At 47.5% G+C, this 23,131-nt stretch overlaps 12 protein-coding genes across 12 annotated transcripts; 5 read left to right on the top strand and 7 right to left on the bottom strand.

Annotated features, from left to right (window-relative positions):
* Positions 1–650: 650 nt before the first annotated feature.
* Positions 651–1,814, top strand: EJ05DRAFT_429524 (uncharacterized protein; the record flags this gene model as incomplete). Its single annotated transcript, XM_033741540.1, has 2 exons — positions 651–1,032; positions 1,087–1,814. Coding segments are annotated over 2 exons (1,110 nt in total), but the record flags the coding sequence as incomplete, so codon positions are not given.
* Positions 1,815–3,131: 1,317 nt separating this feature from the next.
* On the bottom strand, positions 3,132–4,426 carry EJ05DRAFT_526995 (uncharacterized protein; the record flags this gene model as incomplete). Its single annotated transcript, XM_033748883.1, has 2 exons — positions 4,127–4,426; positions 3,132–4,079 (listed from the first exon to the last, which is right to left on the bottom strand). Exons 1-2 carry the CDS (start codon positions 4,268–4,270, stop codon positions 3,132–3,134), a joined length of 1,092 nt encoding a protein of 363 aa, XP_033601358.1. The 5' UTR covers positions 4,271–4,426.
* A 561-nt stretch (positions 4,427–4,987) lies between these two features.
* Positions 4,988–6,750, bottom strand: EJ05DRAFT_509796 (cytochrome P450; the record flags this gene model as incomplete). Its single annotated transcript, XM_033748125.1, has 5 exons — positions 4,988–5,141; positions 5,208–5,996; positions 6,117–6,468; positions 6,525–6,585; positions 6,646–6,750. The coding sequence occupies 5 exons, from the start codon at positions 6,748–6,750 to the stop codon at positions 4,988–4,990; spliced, it is 1,461 nt and encodes a 486-aa protein (XP_033601357.1).
* Positions 6,751–8,302: 1,552 nt separating this feature from the next.
* Positions 8,303–9,385, bottom strand: EJ05DRAFT_499339 (Mov34/MPN/PAD-1 family protein; the record flags this gene model as incomplete). The annotated part of the gene is made up of 2 exons (XM_033746820.1): positions 8,303–9,306; positions 9,361–9,385. The coding sequence occupies 2 exons, from the start codon at positions 9,383–9,385 to the stop codon at positions 8,303–8,305; spliced, it is 1,029 nt and encodes a 342-aa protein (XP_033601356.1).
* Positions 9,386–9,546: 161 nt separating this feature from the next.
* EJ05DRAFT_326009 (uncharacterized protein) lies at positions 9,547–11,890 on the bottom strand. The gene is made up of 2 exons (XM_033740790.1): positions 11,694–11,890; positions 9,547–11,616 (listed from the first exon to the last, which is right to left on the bottom strand). The coding sequence occupies exons 1-2, from the start codon at positions 11,749–11,751 to the stop codon at positions 9,893–9,895; spliced, it is 1,782 nt and encodes a 593-aa protein (XP_033601355.1). The 5' UTR covers positions 11,752–11,890; the 3' UTR covers positions 9,547–9,892.
* A 14-nt stretch (positions 11,891–11,904) lies between these two features.
* Positions 11,905–14,070, top strand: EJ05DRAFT_509793 (uncharacterized protein; the record flags this gene model as incomplete). The annotated part of the gene is made up of 5 exons (XM_033748124.1): positions 11,905–11,932; positions 12,294–12,323; positions 12,368–12,426; positions 12,476–12,950; positions 13,005–14,070. 5 exons carry the CDS (start codon positions 11,905–11,907, stop codon positions 13,730–13,732), a joined length of 1,320 nt encoding a protein of 439 aa, XP_033601354.1. The 3' UTR covers positions 13,733–14,070.
* On the bottom strand, positions 13,901–14,560 carry EJ05DRAFT_499336 (autophagy protein 16; the record flags this gene model as incomplete). The annotated part of the gene is made up of 2 exons (XM_033746819.1): positions 13,901–14,427; positions 14,476–14,560. The coding sequence occupies 2 exons, from the start codon at positions 14,558–14,560 to the stop codon at positions 13,901–13,903; spliced, it is 612 nt and encodes a 203-aa protein (XP_033601353.1).
* Positions 14,561–15,081: 521 nt separating this feature from the next.
* EJ05DRAFT_531359 (kinase-like protein) lies at positions 15,082–16,635 on the bottom strand. Its single transcript, XM_033749022.1, has 2 exons — positions 16,487–16,635; positions 15,082–16,320 (listed from the first exon to the last, which is right to left on the bottom strand). Exon 2 carries the CDS (start codon positions 16,252–16,254, stop codon positions 15,256–15,258), a length of 999 nt encoding a protein of 332 aa, XP_033601352.1. The 5' UTR covers positions 16,255–16,320; positions 16,487–16,635; the 3' UTR covers positions 15,082–15,255.
* A 601-nt stretch (positions 16,636–17,236) lies between these two features.
* On the top strand, positions 17,237–18,546 carry EJ05DRAFT_509790 (uncharacterized protein). The gene has a single exon (XM_033748123.1). It carries the CDS (start codon positions 17,375–17,377, stop codon positions 18,149–18,151), a length of 777 nt encoding a protein of 258 aa, XP_033601351.1. The 5' UTR covers positions 17,237–17,374; the 3' UTR covers positions 18,152–18,546.
* On the bottom strand, positions 18,230–19,467 carry EJ05DRAFT_325846 (ribosomal protein L4). Its single transcript, XM_033740788.1, has 2 exons — positions 19,160–19,467; positions 18,230–19,111 (listed from the first exon to the last, which is right to left on the bottom strand). Exons 1-2 carry the CDS (start codon positions 19,358–19,360, stop codon positions 18,308–18,310), a joined length of 1,005 nt encoding a protein of 334 aa, XP_033601350.1. The 5' UTR covers positions 19,361–19,467; the 3' UTR covers positions 18,230–18,307.
* EJ05DRAFT_484993 (PEBP-like protein) lies at positions 19,387–20,732 on the top strand (the record flags this gene model as incomplete). The annotated part of the gene is made up of 2 exons (XM_033745408.1): positions 19,387–19,954; positions 20,008–20,732. 2 exons carry the CDS (start codon positions 19,387–19,389, stop codon positions 20,730–20,732), a joined length of 1,293 nt encoding a protein of 430 aa, XP_033601349.1.
* Positions 20,733–20,963: 231 nt separating this feature from the next.
* On the top strand, positions 20,964–22,648 carry EJ05DRAFT_484992 (uncharacterized protein; the record flags this gene model as incomplete). The annotated part of the gene is made up of 3 exons (XM_033745407.1): positions 20,964–21,081; positions 21,140–21,514; positions 21,558–22,648. The coding sequence occupies 3 exons, from the start codon at positions 20,964–20,966 to the stop codon at positions 22,646–22,648; spliced, it is 1,584 nt and encodes a 527-aa protein (XP_033601348.1).
* Between the last annotated feature and the right edge of the window lie 483 nt (positions 22,649–23,131).

Genomic DNA, 23,131 nt, shown 5'->3' with positions numbered 1-23,131 from the left:
GGGTTGCGTTTAGACTAGTCCTCAAACAGCCTAGTGATCAAGTGGTACCAATATAGCCTAGCGTTTTACCCATCACAGCCCGCCTTGAGAGCAGGGGCCAGGGTACGACTGTGTTTACACCCTATGCTTACTAACGTAGGGCGGACTTGGTGGAAGGTGCCGCAACTAGATCAAGTGGGTAATAACTTGTGCTTTTCATCACTCCTTCTCCTAACCCTTGTTATTGGGATCTACATAGCTTCCACAACTACGGTTCGGCTGGTACTCACTACCTACTCTATGGCCGCCCCAGTATTGATTAGATCACCCTTCTGGCAGGAGTGTGCTGTTAGCATAACTATTTGGAAAATCACATGTGCCTCAATGACCTGTAGAAGACGCCTCATGATAACAGATCGACGATACTATAGAGCCAAAGAAAGCATAATGAAACCATCCACGTCCGTTCTTATTTCAGTATCAAGTCTGCTCATTCACATTCGTTCGTCATGGTGTCTCTTTTCTTAGTCATACTGTTCGGTATTCTTGACTCTGCTCCGATTTTTGGGGCTTTTAGCTTGTTCTCGTCACCAATATTTCTGCCCTTTATCGGAGACCAAGTATACGCATTCAAAACATCGACTTCAGACCCTTTCAGTGTTCGGTCACCTGTGGTCCCCAAGCTCAAATCAACACCCAAAGTCCTCGGACTTGTTAGCGACCCGTCGTTGAATCGGGACTCTCTGGGGTCCACGACGGTAGCAGGGCGGACATTATGGACGGCGAGGGATACCCAGCTTTTCAATCCCGATGGACATCTGCAAAAGTTTCCTGTATACGCCAGCACAGCTAGCTGGTCAAATCTTATTCCGGAGGGTGGACCGTTGCTGACACCTCTTCCTCCAGGGGGTGACGAGCTTCATAGCACGGTGTTGGAGTTATATGGCAGAAACTCACTGGATCAAAACGAGCCCTATTTCCCTTATTCTACTACAAATGAGTCCTGTACGGCACCCGCTGGCTCGTGTCCAGACGAGAGTAGATATGCGTTATGTGAGTGCTATTAGTAGGGATCAACCTCCTACAGAATCTAACAATGCGAACTAGGGCCGGATCTGCCACCACTCGTAACATCGATCCAAGACAACAGGGTTACAGCTTATACATGGATCAGAAAGTTTCACATCCAGCCTGACCTAAGCGTCCTGTATCCGAATCCTGCTACGCTCTTGTATCGCCTCGACTTCGAATCAGATTCGTCAGATACCACGTCCCTGCCAAAAGTGACTACCGTTGACTCAGACTTCTGGGACATCGACGAGATCCCATATGGTGACTATGGCAATTTTGTTCACGATGGTACCGCATATCTATACGCACAAGCGAATGGCTCGACCTCCCTGGCCAGAGTCCCTGCCTCGCAAATTGAAACCAAATCCGCTTACGAGTACTGGGTCAATGGATCATGGACGTCCCAAAGGCCTACAATCGACTCTGATGGTATCAATATCTCCAATTGTAACGCTGGTGGGCAGGGGACATACTATTACTCCAAGCCATGGAATTCATTCGTCTGGATTGGCGGGGATAGAGGCGTCAGCGCTGAAGTCTACGTCACGACTGCTCCGGATCCAACAGGACCGTGGATCGAACCCATACACTTATACACAGGTATCAATGGAAATTACTTCTTGGCCTCGTACTCCATCCAGGCACATCCTGGGCTGACAAGCGACCTTACAAATGCTATCTATATTACATACACGAAGAACGACTTGGATAAGGATGGAAACAATCTGTATAGCACGCCCCTTGTGCTTTTTGAGTGGGAATAGATGGGAGCCTAGTCTTCGGTAGAGCTCAAACTTCTCAAACTCTGTTCCACCCAGCTACTCAACATCTATACTCTCTGGAGTGAACCAACAATGACCATCAATCTTAGCATATGCTTAGTCATTCATTGCCCTTTTACTGCTCTATACTCCCTGAATTCTATTTCGAACAAGCGACGTATTCTCATACCAACATTGCGACGTTAGCATGGTGCTTTGAAGTTACAAAGCCAATTAAGAGTCACCCTTGTCACCTCTGTCATTAGCTAGAAAAGTGGGTTTAACGTTATATGATATAACAACCATATATCTATTTTTTGGAAGCATGTACTTCTTTCTCGAATCGCTATATATCTCTTGTTCTAAAGGATGACTCTAAAAAGAATTCTCTATGTTACCCAACTCTGAACTTCTTCTCTCGCTTCAAAGGTCTATCGTTATCATTAGAAGTAGCATTGATATAAATATTATACATCTTCTATGCCAATAAAAGTCACAGACGAATTATTGGATTTCGAACTTCTCGTCTTCTTACTCGTGAGAATCTTCAAAACAAGGATCATCTTCAGATCAACTTGTTTCCGTATGGTGTTGCTAGCAAGGAAATGCAAAACAAGGCAATCTGACTCACACCTGTTATACCGGAAGTTATCACTTCGGCTTGCATGTTTTATGATATCACCTGGCGGTGAGATATATGAAGGCTTGTCCTATAACCCTGTGGGCATTCCAAGTTAGGTACGTTTTTGACGAATGTAGCTGTCCACAGGGAAAAGGCTGTCTACTGAGTGGTCTGTGTATCGTAATCAACAAATACAGAGCCTATGTACATCGTGCCTTAACAAGCTATGCCTGTGTTTACTTATACTCATGATGAGTGTTTATTAGAGCCAGTGAGCGTCTATAACGAGATATACAACTCATAACACTGTGCAGGAATATAGAGCTGAAACGCGACTCGACCCGAGATATTTGTTTCAAACGTCTAGTGTGACAGTACTAGTATAGTGCGCTCTTCAACTAGAAGGTTCGGGAGTCTTTAAATGAGACTGAGGGGATGGTTCAATGAATATAGGAGTATGTTTTCTTTGGTGCTTGCATTGCAAGGTCTTATTTACGGCTGAATCATCAAGATATCCAAGAATGTTTGCGGTCAACAGATAGACGTAGTTCAGACCTAGAAATAGCCAAGGCCCATACATCGGATACACGTCTTCATCCATTTCTCCTGCCATTGAGCAAGCATGGTCTTTGTGATAGCTTAGAATGGGGTAGCTCCTTGCCATGTCACTTGATACTATCTCGTCTCCAGATTGTCGATCAGTGAGTGACGTTGAAGTCCTGTCTCAATAGCGCCGCTGCCTGAATTTCCCATACCGGACTCGCCAGCTCAATGAGTCTCGTACCGAATTCGTCAATCATGCTTGCCATGGATGCGGTATCCATATCAGGCTCAAGTTCTCCAGTCCCAATCTCACCGCCAAATGTTGCGCGATACCAGCGAGCTTTCCAGTCTTCTAACGCAGCTTTTGCTGCATGTGACTCGGACTGTACGTCTCTAGCCACGAGATAGAACGTGGATCGAAGGGTGTGCTTCCTGCGCGACTTGAACAACTCTATTCTTGCGAACCGATCGAAGTGTCTGAGGATCGCTGTTGTGTCGGGATGCTCCGGCTTCCCAAGTAGGACGACCATTGTTCCTCCAGGCATAATCCGCTGCATCGCCAGAACTAGTTGTGAGGTTGTCAGGCGAGTTCGCTCATATGGGTTTGGGTAGTCGGTGTTGAAGTCTCTAGTGGACCTTAGAACGGCGCCCCCACAGAAGATCAACTGAAAGGACAGATCTAGAAAGGGGCGTTCCTGCAGGAAGCGAGCAAAGTCCGGATGTGAGTCTGGTATTACATCGATGCCACACTCACTAGCGAGCATGGTAACGTCCATGAATCGAACGTTCTGAGATCGCAGTCTGAATCTGTTCTTGTAACCTCCTCTCTGCTCGGGAAGGGTTATGCCATACGATATTGCATTAGGGTTGTATTTCAAAGCACCCCAGGTAAACCCCCCTGGGGCCATACAGATATCTAAAACCTGCAGCTTTGAAGCTCCGAGCTTTCCTGGGGTCAGAGCCTCCGTCTTCATGTGCATCTCTGATACAATTTGCTGGGTCATCTTGTATAGAAACGCTTGTTGTACTGCATCTTGCGTTGCAGGATTTGCTTGCATGTTGCGTTTCTGCCAGTGGGTGTATGCTGCGGGATTCTTCCAGTCCTGCCCCAGAATCAGAGTTGAAGTGCCCTTAGCGACAATGATCTTACCTTTTTTTTGAGTTTCTCAAGCTTTGCAAAGTTATCACTGTTTTCGATCAGGTAGGACATCAAAGTTCGTTGTGAATCAGAATTTGAGTCATGTCTTGGAGCTTCCATAGTCTCTACTATGAGATTCTGTCGTACTGCAGGCATTGCAAAAGTCTTATGACAAAGCCAGGACAGCAAGTGTAGCCAGTGCGCGCACCGCGGTACAGATCAGTATAACGCCTTTTGATGTCTCGGAAGCCAGTTCGAATTCGAAAGATTACGGAGTGAGATCGCATACTCAAAGTGAAGAGCTTAGTAGCTTCATCGTTGTCTAAGCATCGAGGGTGTGAACAGAGCTACAAGCGAGATCTTAAAGAGAACAAGGATTTGCAGGGGAAGAATTTCGGCGGCTTCGTCAATAATAATCCTACTTCAAGCTGTTTTCACTTGTTCACCGACAGTTCACTTTGACGTTGCTGCTTTATATTCATGAACACTTAACATTGCACAAAACAGCGCATCGAGACACTAAATTCGTGTGAACCAAACGAAGATGATGTGCATAGTCTTATACAGAGTTTCCTGTTCTTCGAACAGTAAGTGAAACGAGCCCAGTTCACAGACGACGGCGATACGATCAGTGAGTTTAATTGGTGCGTTCAGCAAGCTTTGACATCAATCGTAGGGTATCGCACTTTCTACGAACAGCTCGATAGTTTCTTTGTAAAGGCTTGCTTTATGTGACTTTGGATAATTCTGCATTTGGATGAATGAGGTGCTATGTATAGCCCTACCTCAGGTGGAGAACGTTGTTGTCATGTCAACACATCGACCGAATTAAACCCCAGCACAACAACATCTCAGAATTCATGTAGAAAGCCTTCAGCGCACCGGTTCAGCAATGACGTACAGTTCTGGCTTTTCCCACAGGATATAGGTCTTCTGTTCTGCCCAGTTGCTGCTCCTCTCCGCCAATCTCAAATCAAAATGCCAAAGCAGCTTCGCAAGAATGACCCGCATCTCATGGTAAGCCAGACTACCCAAAAGATTAGCACCCGTGCTCAGATGATGACGAAGAGTCGCCAGGACATTTAGGACTTACTTTTTTCCTATACAGTTCCTTGGCCCGGTACTGAACGGCTGCAACGCATGCTTCTTATCACTGTCGTAACCCTCCCCGTCCAACCAGCGCTCGGGTATAAACTTGTCTGCATCCATGAAGTTGCGTGGGTTGCGATTGTTCACGTACTGTGGCACCCACATGCGCGTCTTAGGAGGGATGTATTGCCCACAGATCACATTTCCGCCTGCAGGCACCTCACGCGGTAGGCCCTCAGCAACGGGTGGATATATACGAAGCCCCTCTTCGAAGCACGCATTCAGATACCGCAAGCGGGGTAAAGTTAACAGGTTCAAGGATGCTTCGTCGGGCTGAGCACGTACTTCGGCGACGACCTTCGCCAGCTTGTCCGGATTGCGCAGCAGATGATATGTCAAGCCCGACAATGCCGTTGCCGTTGTCTCGGTACCTGCTTTCATGAATATTGCCGCATTAGTATGCATCTCAGCAGGCTGGAGGACATCTGTGCCTTTCTCAAGAACAAGTTTCCACATATCGTAGTCGGCAGGGGGATTAGCGATGCGGTAGTTGACGCGCTCGACAGAATTTCGGTAGTTCTCCTTCATTATTTTCTTGAAGTTTCTGGGGAGAAAGAGAAAAGCGAGAGCTCGGAGCACGGGGATAGCTTTGAAAACTTTGGTTTTCTGGTTGTTGCGGATGCTGGCGAACATGGCTTTGACCCAGGGTGTGTATTGATTACTTTGGAGTAGACCCAGGGGCTCACTGAATGTGAGATCGGCCATGATGTCGAACGTGGCGAAGTTGTAAAGTCTGTTGGGGTCAATTGGAGGCACGTAGAGGTTTTTGAAGACTTACCTGACCATATCCACCTCCTTAACGGGATTACTTGCGACACTCCGTCTGATATTGCTTACTAGCTGGTCTACATACTTCAGAATTAATGGCTCCTGCAGCTTTAACGCACGATCTGAGAATGCATTGGCGAAGACTTTGCGGATCTGTCCGTGCCTCGTGTCGTCCGGCTCTGTCAGCATCGTCCATGTATTGCCGTAAGTCTTGGTGTAGAAAGAGCCAGACTTCGGGTTAGCAGTGTGATTTGCAGTTTTTCCACCATATATGTCCTTGTAAGCATGCTCATTCGTAAAGCTTAAATCATTTGGCGTGAATCGAACGACTTCTCCATATTGGCTGTGAAGCTCCAAGTACCAGGGGTTCAGTGTCCCGAAAAACTTGCGGTAGTAGAAGGGAAGGTAGCTGGCTGCAGCTATTTTTGGTCCTGGAACTGTCCAATGTTGAATTAGTGTGTATCCCCGTATTACGAAAAGATAATGTACTAACATAACCTCAGTGGACTGAAGTAGACATTGTATGCAGCTAAGAGTATCCTGTAGGTAGCAAACTATGTTATAAGAGTGATTAGTATTACAATTGACAATCAAGCGAAAGACTCAGAGCATACGAGAGCTAGCGAAAGATATATGCCTCGCAGAGCTGTCTGCAGATCCAAGTGTGACAATGATAGGGCGTTCATATGAGGCAACAAGTTTCGATGAGAAGTTTCCATGTTGCTAAGGTATATAGATATAATGCGTTATCTTCATTCTGTTCTGGTGGGTTGCGTGAGTCTATTTATAAGGCTTTTTGACAACACATTTACACGATCTTGGAGGATCTATACTGAAAACGCAAAATCAGTTTCTGCGTAGACTGACAAACAGATGCGATCCAAAAGACACGATCATAACCGGACTCCGCAGCATTTAGCATGCGGATCCAACTTTTGAATACATTCTTTGTATGTCGCAGAGAAGATGATTCGTCCATAAACCTACGGAACTAGTATCGGAGGATTAGCACATATCAGACTAAGGATCTACATAACCTGAATTCGATGACCGCGTCTTTCTACAGAATGGGGGAGTTTTTGAACTTAATCAAGGTTTGGCGTTCTTGGTGTCTTCAGGCTTCCTCACCTCTGTGAACTACATCTAGCACTATAAAATTTCACCCTTGGCATAGGCTATTCTCCTCCTTAGTTAAGATTTGTAATCTTCGCCTTGATAGCTATAGCCCTAAATATAGCCATAGTCCATACTGCCCCTTTACAGGTGTGGCACCCCTCGCCTATCGAGTGCCTCTCGACTCTCGGTATTATAACCTAATGCTTAGCGCATGTAATAGGTCACTTCCAGCATGTGTGTAGGATTTTGAAGAAATAGTAAACATCTTTGACTCAAGTCATATGATTGGCCGAGTCTCCACTTAGATACCTGGTTAGTAACGCAGTGTGAGGTCAGCGATGTAGAGGGTGTGGTAGTTTAGGTACCTCTACCTGGTCGTCCTGTGAGTAATGTAAGCATCTGAGCCGCAGAGCAGCTGGAGGCTCAACCGCTCCTTCCGCAGAATGTGGGAATGACATATGAATGAGAATGAGAACGAGACACTGGAAGGGCACACTATCTCCACACTGATTTCGGCCTACAGAGTTTTGCGGCAAGATGAGACGCTGTCTGGATGGCCTGGTCGACGACGGTAACGCCTGGAAATTAATGACTAGCTGGTGCAGACCAACAGACACTTCCTGAATTACGATCAGAATAACGCTGCACATGGAGTAACCAAGATACTCAGGGTATCGCGGCTCTCTTCCTCCGTTGATAGAAGTCCCAACTCTTGGAACCGGCCGAATGTGCCTTTCCCTTTGATCGATAACCTATTCGGCCGACTGTTATTTCTCCGTTGGTATATATCTCTTACGGCCGACTGTCGCGCCTCTAGCATCTCCCCGCAGCCTTCCCTCGCGTCTTTTTCTCCGCAAGGCTCTATTGCTCTTCCATGGTCACATAAACGAAGTCACGCACACGTCACCTGTGAAATCAGGCGACTATACGCGCCGGGCTTTATATCCGAGCCATACGGTGGATTCAGACATGCCGTGTGACCCGTATATTCCGTGTATTCCGTGATGCTCATGCTCGCTGAGACATTGTGTCCTTCAACGAAATGAATCTACCTTCTCATCGTACTGACAATGACGCATAGAACACCATCCTCGCAATGATCGAAAGTTTCACGCCCGCTACTCTGTTCATCACTTTTGATGTATGTATAATGTCCTATCCGTTCATATCAAGGTCCGGGACCTGCGTAAGTTCTGGCTGGACATTGAAAACGCGATCTTTCAGCTCGGCCGCCAGAAGGCCGATTTTCTCTTCTGTAGCCAGCTTGTGCCCTGCTCTAACTAGCTTTTCGAGTTCCTTGTCTTTTGATGTTGTCGTACTTGGCCGCACCTGAGGTCCGTAGGAGTGGTTTTTCACTCCTTGTTCAACCTGCATAATTTTCCGCGCCAGGTCCTGCATCTGTGAAGTACCGTAGTCACGATTTGTAAAGAGTGGAGACTGCGACAAGGTACCAACCCAGTACTTGTTCCATAACGCCTCTAGGATCTTTGCGTCCAGCTGCGACTTGAAGTGGGTCACCTCTAACGGGTAGTATCGCTCACTGTGAGCGCCAAAGTCCTGCATCTTGTCCAATGGTATCGTCTGAAATCCGTCGCCACCGCCCATCTTCGCCGGCTTATAGTTCTCAGGGTAGGTTCGAAAAGCACCGATCTCAACTTTGCCGGCGGATATAGTACGATCTGGATCAATGACTACAGCGCAGAATGGATCTTGGAACATCTGCCAGGTGTGTTGTGTTCCAACGTCGATGCCAGACAGCCAGCAGCCGTAACCAGGATGAGAATGGTACCACCCAACAGCATTCTCCAGCTGGCCTGCTTGGCGCGCAGCTTCGGGGTAGTTAACGATATATTCGTTGGCGTCCTCCTGCGCATTCACCCGCGTTTCAGTGCCCTCAACTGGTAGTCGAAATGAGTCCGTTACGATGAATGTGTCACCTGCGATATAGCCTAGCATCAAGCCCATGACCTCAATACTGCCTCCTGATCGAGCATGCATGACCATCTTCAATAATGCAACTGCTGAGATGCGGATATTCTTGAAGTAGTTGGCGTCTGACTTCCATGGCTTTGATTCGTTTACGGCCTTCGCGGCTTTGTCGTCGTAGTCGTAGAGAGCATCGCGATGAGGATCGATAAGTTTGACAGCGTTCTGGAGCTCTGAGGAGAGTTCTGTTAGTACGCATTGGGAAGTGTCATATTACCACAGCTTACCCCAGTTCTTCAACGAATTTGCCATGGTTGTGATATGGTAGAAGTGGACGAAAGCTGCTTTTGGCCGTGCCTGATGGGAGTGGAGGGGACCTTAGCTTTGAAGCTGGCGCTAGAGCTGTTTAGGATAGTTAGCTTCGAGTGGATTACGTATATTCGTTCATGCTGCCCAGCAAACTCAAAGTGAGACTGTAAACTACTCTGGAAAAGGGCTATACTGTGGCTAGGCTTATGGCAGAGACCTAGTTTATAGTTTCCCTAACAAGCACGTTCATATTAGGTCAGTGACTGCTTCGACTGGCGGTGTATCTGTAGCTGATTTGACGGATGGAGTGTCGAGAACTGGTGCCGCGATGGAGCGGATTCCCGAGCTTAAGACGAAAGTCAATGGTGAATTCTCATGAGATACAGGTAGCGAGGGAGATAGGAAATAACAGTGCTTGGGAGCACTCGCACTCCAATTGTCCTACAAGGTACAGCGTTGAAAGACTATGTACAAAGCAGCTTTATATTCCGACCGGGAAGAGGCTGTATTTCATACGAAACTGCCTCTCATGGCCACTTCGAACCTCTTTCTACACTCATCTCGTCCCAGCAGCTCCATGGCAACAGCTAAACCCACACCCGGCCTGCCAAAAGAAATTACATCCCGTAACATATGCCAGAATGGCGCAGCTAGCTCTTTGCGAACTTTCCAAGCCGCTCTATCGTCAGCCGAGTTGAGACCTTTCCACTCATCCAACATTTCCGTCAGTAACCCATCAATGACTTCTTTAAGGGGAGTTTCGGACCAATCTTCTAAATTAAGCTTATCTAATCTATTTTTGAGTCTTTCAAGTGTCTCCTTCACTTGAGGCTCTAGTGTAGTGGTTTCCGCGGACTTGAAGTACTCTTCATCGTCTTGGAGGCTAGGGTATATTTCGTCCACTGAGATGGTCGTTGCTCGGAATCCTCTTTTGATTATCTTGTCTATTGGGATGAAAAGATATCTCGACTCCTCGACGAATCGGGCGCTAGTGGTGAAGTTTTTGACATCGGCTTTCAGCAGCCTTGATACATAATCTTTCAGCGGCCTAGATCCAAGAATAGGATCTATGACGTCGCCGAAACGAGCCTGAACAATCTTTGCGACGTCATCTACCAAGTATCTGAAAGCCTCATCGGTCCCTTTTGTCATCTGAACCGCGTGAGCATTCTGTAAAAACCTCATTTTGCCCATAGACACAACAGTGTTGCCTTTCGTAAGCTTCAAGTCGAAGAGCCTTTCCAGATCCGAGAGAGTCATGAAGTCCGAACGTTCTTGGTGCGACCATCCAAGTAATGCCGCAAAGTTAACGACTGTCTCGGGAAATATACCGAGGTCTCTAAGCTGTTCAAGTGTCGCAGCGCTATCTCTCTTACTCAATTTGGCCCCATCGGCATCAGTCAACAGGGGCACATGAGCAAATTTTGGTGGTACCCAGCCGAAAGCATCGTACAACTCCAAGTGCATCGGTGTTGAGGGTATCCATTCTACCCCCCGAATCACATGCGTGACGTCCATGAGATGATCGTCTACCACGTTTGCCAAATGGTATGTCGGCCAGCCATCTCGCTTCATCAATATCGGGTCATCGAAGCCGTCAGCCTGTTGGCTGCTACTGGACTGGTGTTTTATATCCCCAAATATTAGGTCTTTAACAAGCGGTGCAGTTTCCGCAGACAGGAGTCGAATAGTGTGTGGCTCGCCGGCTGCGGCTCTCCTGCTCGATTCATCCTTCTGTATATGCGCGCATGTTCGATCGTATCGCCCGATAAGACCAGCTGAGTCACGAAGTTGTGCTTTGGCTTGGAGGGCTTCAGGCGAGCAGAAACAGCGGTACGACTTTCCTATATCTAAGAGTCTCTGGACATGTTCTGTATAGAAATGCAATCTTTGCGACTGCTTGTAGGGCCCCGTGGAATTCCTAAGCGTGCCTTGCGGACCTGGCCCTTCATCCCACTTCAATCCCAACCATGCAAGCTCCTTATAGATCTGTTTCTCGAAATCCTCTGAGCTCCGTCTCTGATCCGTATCTTCAATCCGCAGTATGAACTGGCCCCCACATCGCTTGGCAAGCAAGTAATTGAATAGAGCTGTCCGAGCAGATCCAAGGTGCAGGCTTCCCGTGGGTGAGGGTGCAAAGCGCGTTCTGACTTTTGATCCCTCTGATGGAAGTGTCGCTCTCGTGGTCCTTGTAGGTCGTTTGCGTTTGATAGGTGGTAAAGGTCGAGTGATTTCTGTAGGCGCATTCGAGCTCAGCGGCGGGATCTCGTCAGAAGCATACTTGTTTGATGAGGAGAATTGGCGAACTTGCGATCGAATTTGGCATGGCAGACATATCGGGCGGGAGGAGAAGCTCCAAGGAGCTCCATGAATGTTGATGCGCATAGCAAAATGCAGTGTCCTGTCTTGAATAGTCTCGACGACAACTTATCAATGATGATTAGCTAGCTATTAGCTACCTAGGTAGTTAGTCCGCAAATACTAATAGGTGGGTTCCGCCTTGGCTTGACTACTGCTCATCCATGGGTGACCCACCCGCCCTGCCGCTACGTACGCTTGAGTAATTAGCGTCGGATTATGCCTGCCACCTACCTGGGTTTGGGTCAAAAGCCGGCACCTGTCGGCAGGTCACGCCAAGCGCGATCTTGAGACTCAATGCAACATTTTTCCGTTCTCGTCATTTACAGCATTATACTTTGCATCTACGACAGAACTCTGTACTCCCATGATAGTTCTACCCTCGACTTTATATCACATCTAATTTTCCGATCTTTCGCGAGCGCACACCTCCGCCGTCTTTATAACACTATAAATCCCGCCGACACGCCCTAGTTTCTTCTACACAATCCCTCAAAGCTAGTACGTATATGACGCACAATACTGTCAAGACATGCGCTGACCTCATATGAAGTGGCTGGAACAGCAGAAGCAGATCTCTATGGTACGATCGATCCGTTAAAAGATATTCCCGCTCATTTGCAGTAGAGGTGTTAGAAATACAGAAGAACGCTGATAAAGACGAGATACGGAAGGCATACCGCAAAGTCAGTCGCGGCGTGCTAGATGACTGCGTGTATTGCTGACCTTCCATAGGCTGCACTGCGAAGTCATCCCGACAAAGTGTCCGAGGATGAACGACCCGCCGCCGAAATCAAATTCAAAGCCGTACAAGAGGCCTATGAAATCCTCTCAGATGACAACTCGAGGCATTTGTACGACACGCACGGTATGTCTGCCTTTGATAAGAGCCAAGGATCTGGTGGTATGGGCGAAGGAATGGATATGAACGACCTTTTCAATATGTTTGCCTCAGGGGGTATGGGTGGAATGGGGGGTATGCCTGGCTTTGAAGGTGGATTTCCTGGAATGGGCGGCATGGGTCGACCACCGCCGAGGCCGAAGAAAGGCAAAAATGCGGAGCAGAATTACACCGTCACTCTTGAAGAGCTGTACAAAGGCAAGACGTCGAGGTTTAAGCTAGACAAGAAGATTCCTTGCACGACGTGCAATGGGAAGGGCGGAAAAGACAAAGCGAAGTCGCATTCCTGTAGCGTATGTGGTGGAAGAGGTAGGGGCTTTGACAACCGAAAAAGCCAGCCGTTCCGCTAACGATGTTGTGCAGGAGCCGTGAAGCGTTTGTTACAACAGGGCCAGTTTCTCACAGAACAAATATCCGAGTGTACGAACTGTTTGGGCCAGGGGCAGGTCTTCAAGGACAAGGAAAAATGCAAGAAATGTAAGGGTGCCGGAGTCATCGATTCCAAGAATATGGTCGAGCTTTACATCCCGCCAGGCGCGCAGCATGGGGAAAAGATTATTTCTGCCGGTGAAGCAGATGCGTATCCTGGGCAAGAACCTGGCGATATTGTCTGGACACTGGAGCAGGAACCCCACGAGGTCTTCGAGAGAGTTGGAAATAATTTGAGAGCCGAATTGCATATCACGCTCGCAGAAGCATTGACAGGATTCGATCGCGTCGTTCTGAAACATCTTGATGGCCGAGGGATACAACTGCGTATCACACAACCCAAGGGCAAAATCTTGAGTCCGGGACAATGGCTGAAAATTGCTGGGGAAGGAATGCCGATAAAGCGATCTGATGCCAAAGGCGACCTTTTCTTAAATGTCACTATTGACTTCCCCAAAGATGGATGGATCAAAGACGAGGCGTCTATCAAACACCTTCGAGATATTCTTCCGAAACCCGCACAGCCTATCAAAATCGATAATGAAGTTGATGAGAGAGACTTTGTTGGGGTGGATCTCGAAGAAGTCGAAGAGCAGGCCGGTGGCGACTGGGAAGATGACGATGGTGAGGGAGACGAAGTCCCGGGCTGTGCACAGCAGTGATAGAATCTTTTCGCCTTGCATTGTTACGGCGTCGTCGGTGTTTGGATCCGTGTTGAGAGCATATGGGGTTGTTGGGGCGTATTGTATGCCAGCATAGATCGAACTGCATGTCGCAGAGGCTTTACTGTTGTGTCGTATATTCGTGCTTTCGCAACTTAATTGACGCTCCTACTCCCACTTTGAGTCCAAGTTCATCTTTTCAGCTCTTTGCCCCATTTCCGTCATCCATCGTTGGACAAGCATCTGGTTCTCCTTCTTTAGATCTTCGTTCTGTTTCTCAAGTACGTTTAGTTGCAACTGGAGCGCTACCATTTCGTCCTGGGCCTCTGTAGCTAGCCTTCCCTTGCCCTTAATCTCTTCATTCCTATCTTTTACTTTACGTTCAAGGAGCTCTTTCGTCCGCGCGAGCTGAGCGACCTGTGACCCCTGAGCTGCGAGTTGCGAGCGCAATGATGTGACGGTCGAGGTAGCTGAAGACAGCTGCGACTGTAAAGTTTGTCGGGCGCGTTGGGTATTTTGAAGGTCTGATCGGATTCTGGACACAGCATCCTTGTCCAGTGGACCGGGAGAAGGTGATTGTGCCTTCACAGACGCTTGTCGTCCTTTTGGGGGTGATGTGCTTATAGGTGGTAGCGGAGGAGTTGCAGTTGCGGCAGCAGTCTCGAGCTCACACACCCGATCAGCGAGCTTCGTATCTGGGCAAAATTTAGCAGACATGAGTTACCTAGGCTTTTTATGCTTACAAGAACGAATTATGTGACTGTTACCGTGCTCTTGAGCATCTCGAGCCTCAAGAGCAGAACTGTATTCGCGAAGCCAGCTCGTCATGGCCCGACTATACGTTTTCTAACCACAGGAGACTACGATGCACCTGTGCATTATCCAGTACTGTAGTCGAGAATGAGGAATGCTAGGGTTTCTGCGGTACTCAAACGTGATACCAAATGACGATCCGGCCGGATGATAAGTGCATGGGCCGTCCGTTATGGGGTTTCGATTATGTCATCCCGTCCCGTCTCGTCTCGTCTTATGATAGCTATTAAATATCTAATTTTATTCCTCTTAAGAACGCAGTATAAATCTGAATACTATGACAAATATGACTTCCATTTATCTCACACTCGATCGTATATGTAAGGTTCTACGTCTTCGAAGATTTGGTTTCTATGTAATAGCGACACGTTAGCGATTGAAGAGTTAATAGTTGCCTACGTACCCTTGTGATTTATTATAGACATACTTTAATTATATCTATCAAACTTAATTATCTTTATCGTACTATAGGAAAGAGATAATAGTCATGAGACTATAAGAGATTGAAAAAAAAAACTGTAAATGTTCATTGACCTCTGGTCGTTGTACTTGGCGTTTGTATGTATGAGTCTTCACCTCGGAATAAGAGAACATATTAGATTGCTATTGCTAAAGGAGCTAACATGACTTCAGACGCGACATCTAAGCACTCCATACACTTTCTTTACTGTTATGAGCTCGGGGACTGCTTCTGACGACCAGATGTATAATTACGCCGCGATACCTGTTACCATATCATGGAGCCGGGATAGGGACGGCCGGTCTGAGGGTGAATCCCGTGTACATGCTTCGACAACAGGCTTCAACAGCGTTGGTGCGTCCCAGTCAACCTGCAAGGTAAGAGGAACGTTACCATATATCATATCCTTGATGAGCGAGCCCAGATCGTAAATATCAGACATTTCCGTCCAGCCTGCATCAAGGCCGGCTCCGTCCGATACTTCGGGCGCCCGCCAATTTCCCCAACGACCCTCGAGGTCAATTATCCAGACTCGAGTGGCATCAGTGCTGAAAACAAGATTGTCGATACGCAAGTCACGGTGCACGATTCCGACAGAGTGTAGAGCCGCCAGGCCAGTAATGATTTGGAGAATCCAAGATCTGTATCGGCAAAAATCATGTACAAAGGCTAGGATATAGCGTGGGTTTTGTTTTTCAAACACTAAGTGTCCATCTGCAGATTTGCCCAAGAGTTGGATGATATGAGGCGAGATTGGTACACCAGGACAAGACCCGCCTTGGCAAGTGAGAAGATTTCTGATCTCACTACGATATTTGCCTTGCTTGACAAAATGCTTGTCCGGGTCAACAGCAATCTCGGGAAGCTTACAGAGCTCAGATGTAAGGTTTTCAGCGTCTGACTCAAATCTGCGCGGCGTCGGTACAGTTTCTAGCGGCACAATTTTATCTCCTTGGATTTCGTAATTCTTCTCGTTCGACATGGTTGGCAGCTGTTTATTTAGTCGCAGGATATCACCCGAAAGAGTTCCAGGTATGTCGTAAAGTCTAATACATTGTAGGTTTTTCGAATCTTCTAGTTCGTACCAGAACGTGTGTTGGTCGATGTCGTCCACTGCTCTTACTTCAATCCCATACACAGGGCGTCCAACCGGTGGATACAGGTTCGTTGAGTTCCGTTTACGCTCATACGTTGCTCGCAGGTGCTGAACTTCGTTCCTGAAATTGCAGTTCGAATCAACAAGAGACATAGTATGAGGTGTATAGCTGATGTAACGAACTACCGGTGCTTGAGGGTGCGCGGTATCGGTAGGCAGCTAGAATAATAGTAAGCTCAGCCTACATTTGATTAAGCAAGAAGACGCTTCTAGGTCTGACTAAAATGGTAGTAAAATAAGCAGCAGAGTATGGAAATATAGAGAAATAGTATTAAGATATTCTTTTTTTATAGAGTTTAGAAGATAAGAAGACTTAGAAGCTTACTCTGAAAAATTATAGAGTTAAATCCCTACTAGACTCTGTGATAAAGGTATAGAAGTAGATAATAGACTACTAAGAAGTCTATAATTAGTAGGACTGTATAAGTTTCTCGCCTATACCCGCACGTGACGGTTTCTGTCCCAACAACGCTCTTAGAACGAGGGTTACTCAAGCGTCCAGCTATATTATGTATACTATACGAGGCGGCTATTATACGGAATATCTAAGCCGTCTTACTAAGTAATATAGAATAAGCTTAAAGCACGTGTATATCCGTAGCCTATAAGGTTTAAATCAGTTAAAAACACGTGTAATTGGTGTTGTTTTGAAGCTTGTGAGGTTAAAATCAGTTAAAATCAGTCAAAAGCACGTGTAATCAGTGTTGTTTTGAAGCCTGCAAGGTCAAAATCAGTCAAAATCAGTCAAACACACGTGTAATCAGTGTTGTTTTGAAGCCTGCAAGGTCAAAATCAGTCAAAATCAGTCAAAAACACGTGTATAAGTGTTGTTTTGAAGCCTGTGAGGTCAAAATCAGTCAAAAACACGTATATATATGTTATTTTAAACCTATAAGGTCAAAATTAGTTAAAATTATATATACTATAGAGAGAGGGGAGGAGGAAGAGAGGGAGAGAGAAAGAGAAAGAGAGAAGAATAGAAGGGTACCGGAGATTACTTCGGCTAAACTATTAACTACATGATTACTTAGTAAAGCTTTGTTTCGAACGTTTAGAACACTAAAATACGCTGGACGCTTGAGGAACCCTCCTTAGAACCACCTATCCTAGCAGTTTCGGCGAAGGTAAAGACCTCCGAAGACCAGGCTCTGTAGTTTTGCAGCACTGCATACCATACACCATCGATTTCTTAGACCCGTTTCCAGTCCTTGACATGTCCCTGCGCGATTGTAGAGCAACAGCACAAGCTCTATTTAGAGTTTTTGTCCGCCCGACAGCTACTTTACAACAGACGCCGCACCTTTGCAGGCCTCCAGCGCTTCCTCCTTCACACGCCCAAACGCGCCGTATCAGTATCTCACCATGGGAGAAACAGAGATATGGACCGAAACGCTCAAACACAGCTGCAGCATCACCAACAGCACACGTCGTTGATGACCAAATTGGAGTGCGGTATATCGATTTGGTACGACCGGATGGCTCATTCGAGCGCGAAGTCGACCTCCCGAAACTTTTGCGAAAGACCGAACGTATACAAGAGCATGTCATCCTACTGAAGCCAGCCGATAAGAACAATCTAGACTCCCTTCCTGTTTGTAAACTCGTGACCAAAACTGAGCTCAGAAAACTCCAACATCGTGCGCAAGAGCTGGAGAAGTTGCGCAAGAAGCAAGAAAAAGCCAACAAAGGGAAAATGCTGGAGATAGGATGGGGCACCGACAATCACGATCTAGTCAATACCAAAATGAAATATTTTAAAGAATTCCTGTCTTCCGGAAAGAAAGTCGAGGTGGTACTTTTGAAGAAAGCGGGGAAGAAGGTCCCTGACCATGAGTATTGTCAACATGTTCTTGACACGGTTCGAGCTACTGCTGCTGAGATTGAGGGGACGAAGGAATACAAGTCGCAGGAAGGAGCGCTTGGAAGGGAGCTCATGCTGTTCTATCAGGGACCGACAAAAGCGATAAAAGCGAGCAATGCCTCGAATTAGCTGCACGGTAGCCCAGTACTTGTACATCGGAATATGGATGAGGAAATATGCCACAAAATGTACATGAGCCGTTCATAAGTCGAATAGTCATTCCCCCTTCGACCCTGTAGGCATGACGCGACTCGATTCGTGTCGTATTTTGTCGAGCGTTTCTTACTACCGATCCACCAATAATTTAGCTCTCGCTGGTTGTAGATCGCTTGCATGCGACGCCAGTAGAATTTTTAGTGCCTGTAGCTCAATAACGATCCGTCCTTGCTTCAAGAGATCTTTCACATCGACGTCGAGCATCGACACCGCTAAACCGTATCTCGACGTGTATTCCATCGCCTTCGCCAAATTGACAGGCTCAACACAAGATACCACTAGATTCCCTCCCTGGGAAGGATTCAGCGGGTAATCGTCTCCAAACAGCTTTCTGACCGTGTCTTCAGCACTATTGGGCGGAACCTCAATAGTGCCATCTACAATTGTCAATTCACCCTTGCGATATCGGTAACTTAGAGCTGTCCGCCACGCAAGATCGTAGACCTTCTGCGGGAGCTCGGTACCGAAATCTCTTGGTTTGGGACCAAAGGCCACACCTCCACCCCGCCGGATAGGACTCTTCTTGTCTCCAACACGGGCTTTTCCCATGCCTTTCTGAGGATGTACTTTCTTGGTAGAGCCGTGCACCTCTCGCCGCCACTTCGTTGATGCTGTCCCTAGTCTCGTGTTGTCGCCTTCAAATATCACAGCGCGATGGAGGATATCCTTACGGAGAGGTAGGTGAAGGTGGTCAGCAGGGAATTGTTCGAACCGGAGAGGCTCTAGTTCGGGAAAAGAGTATATTGTTGTGGTGATGTTGGGCTGTCGAATATGCTCAGGTACTTGCAGTGGGAATTTTCCTCCCGCAGGTGCCTTGTAAGAGTGTTCGAGAGGTAGTTCGGTTGTGATGTTTCGTCTCACAATAGGACTGACCTTGATACAATATTAGACACAGTATAATGTCGGGACATAATCAATTACCTTCATCGATGTAGACCAACCCGAGGTATGAATGCAACTGATAGACCTCCATAATCCCTTCGGGGCCGCCATCTCTGTCTTAGCAAGGGTTGTAGGAGACGCTGCGAACTTGATGATCGCAGTTCGGAGGTGAGAGGAAAATCCGGTCGGCGCTTTAGCGCGTCGACCCTGGAGAACTTTAACTGCGCGCAAGAAGATCATCACATCACCTCGTTCGCCTGCTCAGCATGACAATGGCAGCGTCATCGCGGGCGATCCGGCCTCTATCGAACAAGTTGTACTGCAATTACTTGGTCTTTGGGTCTGTTCAATCTTGTACACTGTCCGGCCGCCCGTTCTCGACCACCCCTCGCATCCTCGATGAGCAAGAAACAGTGCAAAAGGTTCGAAGACGTCGAACGGACCGAATTCCCTATTACGAGCTCGATCCGAATAAAGTTCGAATACGTAGACACGAGCAAGCTTTACTGCGAACTGGGAGAGTGCCCATTGGATCTCGTCGACGTCGCGCAGCGCTTTCATTGCTACCGGTCCAAATACCCTTTGAACAACTTCCGTATCAGTGCTTTCAGGAAGCCCGCAAAGTTCTAGCAGAAGACAGAGAAGAAAAGTTGAAGAAAATCGCTACGCAAAGAGCCAGGCTTGCACATTTGGAAGCCCAGGACGCGAACGCCTTGGGTGGAGACAATCGCAAGACGGTCAAAGTTCTTAGCATGCGCAAGGAGCTTGAGAATCTCAAGATTCACGCAGATTACAATGATCCCTTAGTAAAGAAGAGGTTTGAAGATGGAGATGGTACGTGTATATTGTACTGATGTGCAGAGTCGGAAACTAACAGCAGCTTGTAGGCGATATGAATAAGCCTATCTACAGGTTTCTTGCTGACAGGGAATGGAGGAAGTATCGTTATCTCGTAACAGAGCAGCGTATCAAGCAGTTCAACATCGTGCCAGATATTCTACCAAAGCTGGAGCCAACAGCAGAAGTCAAACTCATGTACGGTCGCAAAACATACCAAACTGGCTCCATCATCGACTCATCGATCACCGAGAAACTCCCGAAGCTGGAGGTGCAAGTGTTTGACAAAGGTGAACGTCTCATCACTGTTGTTTGCCTTGATGCAGACGTACCCGATCTAGAGAAGGACTCGTTCGACTACAGGTGTCACTACATCGCCTCGAACATTTCTATCTCACCTACCAAAAGATCCCTTCCGCTAGCTATGCTCAAGGATGAGCACACGATCCTCCCATGGCTGGTCCCTCACGCCCAGAAAGGCACTCCTTATCATCGGATGCCCATATTTGTCCTAGAGCAGGACCCTGAGAATCCACTGGTCCCGGAGCAGGTGAAGGCGTGGTCGAAATTGAAAAGGGATGGCTTCAAATTGCGAGCATTTATTGACAAGTACAATCTGCGACCAATCGGCTTCAACATGTTCCGAACCGTATGGGACGAAAACATGAAGGCAGTAATGCAGAAGGCAGGCATCCCTGGTTGGGATGTTGAATTGAAGAGGAAAAAACCATTGTCTCTGCCGTACAAAAAGAAGGACTCGGAGCGATACAGATAATGTGGCAAAGATACACTCACAATTACAAACTTAAGTATACACATTTCTCCCTTTGTACAATATTCCCCCCAAAAAATTGTAAATTATCCCGATGGATCGTATAATATGCCGTCCTGCTCAGCGTATACAGCAGACTGTATAGAATGCAAAGTCTTGGCAACCACAGGACTTCTCCCTATTTGGCTATTTGAACTTTCCTCGTAATCAACCCGCACCGAGGCAGCTTCCATGATGCCTTTATTCGCGGCTTCGAAAGAAGCCATCAATGAGTCGATAACGCCGAGCGGATTGCAAGTAGCCTTTGCCTTAGCAATTGTTCGGTCCAAGCCTGCGGACGTCTCAGTCAGAGGTTAGTCAGTCATCACGAGCATTGTTAGCCCAATGTCCACCCAGCTTACGGAAATCAGAATATATGATGAGACTTAGAGGACATCTAAAGGAAGGGCCACTCTATCGACAACGATCGCCGCAGTGGGTAGTGGATCAAGTTGCTTTTTGGAAATCCCAACATGAAGCTGCTGAGGAATCGAGAAGCGAATTGCAGGCCCGAGTGACAGACCTAGAACAGAAGATCAAGCTGCTCAAAGACCCGACTGATGCACCAGAATCGCCGAGCGGCGCAGCACACACCACTTCAGTGAAAAGTTGCAAACGGAAGCAATCGGTCTCGACTCGACCAGCAAAGAAACCGAAGTTGAACAGCGACATCAGTGGACCTACCTCACAGACTGCGATTACGACCCACCTTGAGCCCTTGCATTCGATCGCTGCATTCGGTGACGGTATGAGCTTGAAGGGAAGTAGCAAAAAGCTAACAGTTCACAGATGGCATCACGCTTCTACGTAGCGTCATGCAAGTCCAATGTCTCTGCAAGAGCTCTGAACCGGACGCTCCAAACCTGAGCTTCCATTTGGCGTCTATAGCGTCTTCTATCGGCGGAGTCCTCAAGGTCGTGATTCAAAGACACCACCAGGAAACAGACGTCGAAAGCAATGCTCGTGTACCTGGGCCTGTCAAAGCGAGACGGAAAGCAGCATCCGACATTGCGCATGTCATTCGCGCTATTGCCTGTGCCTTCTCGACCTTACTCTTAGGCCTGTCGAATATCCCGAGACAAGCTGCCTTCGAAGACCCGACGGCTCATGTCGTGTACTGCTGCGCCCGCATGTTCCAGGTAGCTCTTAAGGCCATAGTAGATTCTGCAGAGTCAAAAGCGGCGCGGTCTAGCATTGACACTACTGGTACAGGATCACAGCTCGGCAAGACAAAACCCAAATCTCGACAGAACACCCCACAGGCCCAAGATCTAGGCAGAGCAATAACGCAATTCCTGAATGCATGCTTGTCTGCCTTGGACCCTTCCCAGTCCAGTCACAGAGACATCTTCGAAGCTCTCATGTACGTCCTCTTAGAGCGTGTCGGTCGACGAATCTATTGTTGCACTTTCAGTCACGAGCGCGGACAAAGCGTCGACGACGACATCCGTCTCGGCGGCTCAGGATGTGCTTCAGACGAGCAGGGAGCCAAGTCTCTCGCCTACGAAGCTCCATACCTGATCTCCATCCTCGAAAAATCCTTTTCGCTTGCACCGCAGCTTCTCGGGCCCGTCATCACGTCTATGCAACGCACGAAGACAGCAGTGAGAGGGAAGCAGTCAACGGCTTCAAAGACCACATCTGTGCCGAAAGTTCTTCTGCATACACATGCGAAAGAGCTGCTTCAGCAGACGCTTGTCAATGGTATATTTGGTTCGAATGAAGGCACAACCGCGGATAATTGCTTGCATAAACCACTCCCTAGTTCAAAAATTCCAACTGTTCCCCATGAATATGAGACTCATACGGCTGATTGGTTCCGGCAGCAGGTGTGGCAGGTAGTTGGGTGGGGGATTCTTGGGCGTGAAGCTGACTGGTGAATGTGCCTTATGTGTCTCAGGTGAGGTGGGACCTTGCAAGACTTTCTATGATGTAACTAGCGTTTTGCTGATTTCCATGAATAATACCCATATGTAAAACATGTAACATGGAAGACATCTTCGCCAGGACGCCATGTTGTGACATCCAGGTGTACACATGGTGTGAGCTGTATCAGGGGTCATGTTCTGAACTTCTGATACTCAGATGCTCCACCAGGATTCCATCTTCCAGTGATACGCAGATATACGCTCTCGTGGGTCGCTCACCCGATCACCATCGTGAATTCTACTGAACCCATTAGCTGCCTCCGAACTCAGTATATCCGGGTGCGAATAGAAGCTAGATCAAATACTCTCCAACGTATAGACCTCGTGTGATATGTTCTGCCAACGTCCTGGAGCCCCCGGGTCGACTGATCTGTCATGTAAAATAGCCAGGACTCGAAAGTGTGCTCTATGTCTGTGCCAAATTCTGGGATGAGA

Source organism: Pseudovirgaria hyperparasitica (genome assembly GCF_010093815.1).
Source record: "Pseudovirgaria hyperparasitica strain CBS 121739 unplaced genomic scaffold EJ05scaffold_6, whole genome shotgun sequence".
In the NCBI taxonomy this organism is placed as follows: Eukaryota; Fungi; Ascomycota; class Dothideomycetes; order Acrospermales; family Acrospermaceae; genus Pseudovirgaria; species Pseudovirgaria hyperparasitica.
The sequence above is the reverse complement of the archived record's forward strand: the minus strand, read 5'-3'. Positions and strand labels throughout refer to the sequence as shown.